Source organism: Cyprinodon variegatus, unplaced genomic scaffold, assembly GCF_000732505.1.
Source record: "Cyprinodon variegatus isolate N-32 unplaced genomic scaffold, C_variegatus-1.0 Scaffold186, whole genome shotgun sequence".
NCBI lineage: Eukaryota > Metazoa > Chordata > Actinopteri > Cyprinodontiformes > Cyprinodontidae > Cyprinodon > Cyprinodon variegatus.
The window spans coordinates 49,019-54,901 of NW_015150639.1; the positions used below are offsets into that span (position 1 = coordinate 49,019).

At 36.3% G+C, this 5,883-nt stretch overlaps 1 protein-coding gene across 1 annotated transcript in view; it reads left to right on the top strand.

The window, feature by feature from the left end:
* atg7 (autophagy related 7) overlaps positions 1–5,883 on the top strand; it is a 92,223-nt gene that overhangs the window by 32,052 nt on the left and 54,288 nt on the right. Inside the window, exon 14 of the mRNA XM_015379141.1 lies at positions 1,891–2,006. Coding sequence (XP_015234627.1) covers positions 1,891–2,006 — 116 coding nt within the window. The remainder of the gene's footprint in view (positions 1–1,890; positions 2,007–5,883) is intronic.

Genomic DNA, 5,883 nt, shown 5'->3' on the forward strand with positions numbered 1-5,883 from the left:
GAATATAATATACAAGTTTCACTTTTTAAATGGAATTACTGAAATCAATCTACTTTTTCATGATATTCTAATTTTATGACCAGCACCTGTATGACCTAAATGACTAGGAATCTTCACCAACCTTCTGATCAAAGGGTTTTCATGTGAATCCTGCAGTAGGTAACAATCCAGTAGGTAACCATGCTCAAAGACTTGAGGATCAATGTTATCCAAAGCTCATCATCGAATGTGACAACGCTTGAGCAGTTGGTAAATAACAATTGTCAAAATGTTTATAGTTCAAACCTGGCAGATCAATGCCCCAGAATGCATCTATGTGTAACTGCAGCAGAAGATGTTTTTATATATTTTGGACACTGTGGTATGAATGAAAATGCACCCCACCCTTTCAGCTCACCCATTTTACAATTATCCCCTTTGTGTATCTGCTTTTGCTATAAAATCCAAATTAAATATCATAAATGGTGAAGTGTAAAATGAATAAATGTGGAAAAGTTTAAGGGAAATCAATACTTTTGTGAGTAATTTTCTTTTTGTTTTGTTTACTTAATAGAGGAATAATAAATATTCTTCTTAGTTTATGTACTGTTGTCTTGTGTATACAACGGATAAAATAATTATTTCACTTAATTAAACATGCATTTATTTCTGGATTGGATTGTTCAATACTTATTGTACCTGCTGTGTGTGTGTATATATATATATATATATAATATATATAAATAAAAAATTAGTCATTAACATTAAATACATTGCATTTGCACCAGATTTGACCCAAACCAGCAAAATAAATTGGAAAATTATTGCGTCACTTGTAATCTACCAGAGGGAGAAAATTAATTCTGAATATCCATGTGAACCAGGGAAATTGGCTTCTATTACTGTTTTTAGTGTTGATGATTATTTTCCCAGTATCTGTAAAGGTGTCGCTAATTTAATCTTTAAATGTGTTCAGATTTAAAAAAAAAAAAAAAAAAACTTTATTTATGCAATTCTTGTATAAAGCAGTGCTAGCTCAACCTGTAAACTTTACAGAAATCCCATTTTTTCCATCACCCACATTATGCTTTTGTTCCCTGACAGCCTATGTTTTGCACCCTTTTGTCTTTTTTTTAACCCTCCCTCATTACCTTTTCACGTGAGCATTGTTTGAGCTCTGTTCATCAGCCATGAAAGACCAAAGCCATTTTCTGGAAACCGGTTTTTTTCTGCCTCGAGTTCTACAAATACCATTTAGCTGTCGCCCCCAGTCACAGATTATAGTAATATTATCATCAAAATTAGAGCCAACTGCCTGCTTTTACTACAATTTACATGTGGAAGAGCTTCACTTTGGGGAATGAATAGCGACAAATTTTAATAATGTAATGCAGATACAAGTCGCTTTTGTTTTGTGGTCTTCTGGGTGTTATTACAAATATCTCATTACCGTGAATCTGATCAGCTGTCTTAATGAAATGAAACACGCTCTGGGGATCTTATAAATTTTCCTCTCCATCTGTTGTGGATCAACAGAGTTTTTTTGCACCCTTACTCTTAGATAAAGTGCAATTTTTGAAGACACTAATGGCTCATTCTTCCATCTATTGGCTTCAGAGCTCCCAGTTTAATCTGGGAGAGATGACCCTGCTGTCAAGGAGAGGGACAAGCTAATGATGCTGTTGCATCAATAAAAGCCTCTTTAGATGGAAATATAGCAATGATTATTGATGGGTTTCTTCAGATTGAGACTCTGAATTTGACCTTAGTCCTTTTAGACATGAGAATCATGTAAACTAGATTTTTCTGAGCTGAAAGCCATTTTGATTTATGCAATACAATCCGCTTTACCTATCGTAGCTGGCTTTATTTAAAATATGAGTTTGTGTTTTTATCCTTTTACGTGAATAGTCCACGAGGGATCGGACCTTGGATCAGCAGTGCACTGTCAGCAGACCAGGCCTTGCCATGATTGCTGGAGCCCTGGCTGTGGAGCTGATGGTGTCCATTCTCCAGCACAGTGAAGGGTACGTTTTCCAATTGTTATCCTGCTTCCAGTTGAAGTGACTTGGTCACTCTTTGCCTGCAATGTCTAAAATGGTAATATCAGATTAGCAAAACAGTTCATATAGTATTTGCTGGTAAAAAAAAAACAGGTTGATAGTTGACAGAAGATGCTAAATATTCTTTTAAGCTGAAGTCTATCCTACAGATAGAGAAAAATATCTTTAATTGTTACATTAAACTAAACAATAGTGATTAAACATTTTTTTAATCTGTAAATGCATCACATACATTATATGACTTTAGTACAATTCAAAAAGGTGCTAGAAGTATGGTCTATTCATATGTAGTGGTTGTATGTTCTCTATGATAGTTCTTAGCTTTGAAGTATTGAATGAACACTAAAAAAAATATATTCCTCAGAATATTATCTGCTGAATATTGATCGGAGCCAATCAGTCATATTTTAGGTTCATATGCTCATACAAACAGGAGGACTCAAATATTCCCGATTCTAAAAGAACTTAATTGGCTGCCAGTGTCTTATAGGATCATATTCAAAGTTCTAGTTTCGTCTTTCAGAGCCTTTCATGGTCAGGCTCCTTTTTACATCGGTGATCTGATTCAGCCTTACACCCCAGCGCGGGCTCTGAGGTCTGTGGATCAGAATCGTTGAAGGTTCCACGAACTGGTTTTTATTCCTTTCAGGCTGTTGCTCCCACGCTTTGGAATGATCTTCCGCTTGCATTGTTCTCTATTGACTCTGTTGTCCCCTTCAAGAGCTTACTTAAGACCCATTTATTTGTACAGGATTTAAATTAACTACCGTTTAGGCTGCAATGATTTCCTATTGTCTTGGCCTTTTATAGTGGGTATTCTCTGAGGTTTTAAACTGTGTTGTGAAGCACTTTGTGGCTTTGGTCTGTGAAAGGTGCTTTATAAACAAAGCCTACTTATTTAGTCTTAATTTGTGCAAATTAAAAGTAGGACTTTTGTGGTCTAGATTAGCTTTTCAAAGTATTAAAATATGTTTCTATCCTTATCATTATTTAATTTGAGATTAATTTGCTTTTCTGTAAGGTTCTGCAGATATCAATTCTTTCTCATCTCTTTGTAACTTAAAATGAAATTACCTTTATTATTGGTGTATTAATGTTTGTTTTCATATTTTGTAAAGGCTAACCTTTCCTTTACATGACTACAAACAAAGCATCTACACAACCTAAGGTCTCTCCCCAATAAGCATTAAACCTGCTTTGAGCTACAAGTCCCTGATGTCAAATATTCTGTCATTAAGCAGCCAATCATCCTCTGAGCTCTCCTTTGGGAAGCTCCCAAATGGCTACTTGTGTTTTTATTCATGAAGGAAGGCATTCATTTCAACTGAATGCCTGCAACCCTTTCCTCCCACCTCGGTGCTGCGTGTTTTCTTCATAGTTCTTTGCACATTATGATAGAAAATAGAAAAAGAAGGCTTCCGTTTTTTTCCTTTTATACGTCACATCTGAATCTGAAGTAAACGAAGCTCTTTCCAAGGACTTGTAGACATTAGACTCCTGCCTGTCATAGCAAGCAGCCCTTTACACCAGTAGCTGTTGAGATTAAGTGAACTTTGATAAATGCTAGATAAAAGTAAAAGAGGTGATGCCTTATTGATGGAGGAGCTGTATAGCTGAAGTTTTACTCTGCCACAGTTATTATCAGACATTTTTTTTTCTCAGCTGTCCTGTATTTTTTGCTTGTCGTTTGAAACCAAGGTTCAGTGAACTCTTAAGTTCTCTTTGTAATCTGGGATTGCTTGATATTTCCTCCACCTATTTAATCTTTTTTTTTTTCCAAAATGTTGAAGGAGATATTTTTCTGCCTATTGAATGTGTAGTGATGTGCACCGATGTGCCTCTGTAAAAATAGAGCTTTAAGTGTGTGTTTGTACTAAAGAGGCCACTTGCTGGGCATGATGGGACAGCTATTTTCTCTCCGAGTGTTTTGAGATGCAATAAGCTGTTACCCAGCTGTTCTTTCTTTCTGGCATGAAAAGCTTTCAGAGCAAAGATAGGAATATGCTTTTTTGTACTGTTTGTACATGCGAGGGTTTCAAACTTCTGTCTATATGTTGATGTCTCCCACTTTTAGGTTGACTCTCAATGCTAATTCTTGCCTTGCCTTATTGTTGCCTTTTAAGCCATTTTGTATTATGAATTTGTCCCCCATAATTCCAAATAATGATTGTAAAATGGAGTATTTCTTTCTCACAACTCCGGGTCTCACATAATTGGCATGTAGGTATTCAAGCAGTTTGACAGACATTTCTGACTCTGTAAAACCACTGTCAGCTCAGTGTGAGATGTAAAATTTTCATAATTGTTGTTTGCAAAGAGCAAAATCTTTTCTAACGGGCTAGGGTACTTGTAGCCATGGAGCTCATACAAAAGCTTTAGTGTTCTTTCAATCTGTGTTCATGAAATTCAATGTACTACAATAAGCTCATGTCTTTTTGTGCTCATGCCAGTTTTGAGTTAAGCTTTGTATTTGGCAAACATCTCAGACTGCAAAAAGCTACTACGAAAAGGCATATTGGTCTGAAAAACGGCCACCTATACAGTTAAAAACAGATGCTTATATATTGTGAAAAAGACACATTACATCCTTGTTTTTAAAGATTGTTTTCTCATTGTTTTAAAGTTTACATACAGTGCATCTTAGCATTTTTCGCAAATTTGTTATAAAGCTGTCTTGCCCTATATAGTTCACATAATATTTTTCCCTTACCTTGTTAGGTGCAACAACTCTCTGATAGCAAATGAATAAATAAATAACAAAAAAACAAAAATGCATATGAGGCTGCCACCTAGGGCTGGGTGATATGTCATCAAATCAATATCACCATAAATTGGGCAGTTTTACCTCAATAACGATAAATGCATGATAAATAGTGCTGCTCCTCTTATCAGAAATAAAGGCATGTGGAGGAAATGTAACTGATCTATTTATGATTTATTTCTTGAGTAAATACATATTACTTTCAACTGAATATAAAAGCCTTGTGCCCATTCAGGTTTAAACTTTCAACAATGTCTCATTGAACAGGAGAAAAATGGTACCTCTCTTGCAATCATTTTTGCGCAAAGGTAATGGAGCCCTTTTCACATCTTTGAACTCAACAGAGTGGTTGTGCTGTTGGTGGTGGAGGTTGGATGTGTTACTTTGAGTAGCCCCGACAGTTTTCAGACAAACCTTGCATTTTGTGTTCTTTTGCTCAGCATCTATGGTGTAATTTTGGTGCCACTGAACAAGTGAGCAGTGAGTGTGCACTCTTTAAACTCACACACCCTCACTCAAAACTGGTCTGCTGCATGCTCAACTCTGACAACTCGCTCTTGACTTCTTCTCTGCACGTTTTGCTCCATCTCTGCTCTCACATGGCACCACAAGATTAACTTAAGTAATTTAATTTACATGTGTTAGACGTTTCTTCACTGGACTCATCAGTCATTCTCTTTGTTTACACTTCTGATTAGATCGGTGGAGTCACATGATTAGACACATACTGCCAGGGAAGGAAATAGCAGCCACCAGCACACACAGGCTAAACAGCAAAATGATGTTTATTTCTTTTACCGCCGGTTATCGTAGTGAATGACAGTAATGGTAAAAATCCAGTTTATAGCCCAGGCCTACTGCCACCACTGTACTCTATAGTTTGGATGTTGTTTGTGAGTATGAAACTTTCCAATTTTGTAACTTTGATTATTATAGCGATACACATCAAGCTTTCCATGCTCCCTTTTGAGCAATGCCTTCTTCCTTGCTGAGCGGCATTTCAGACCAAATTTGGTTGTGTGGTGTATTCTTGAGTATCAAAAATAATCGAATTGTTGGGTCATGATGCGTGTGATTTAC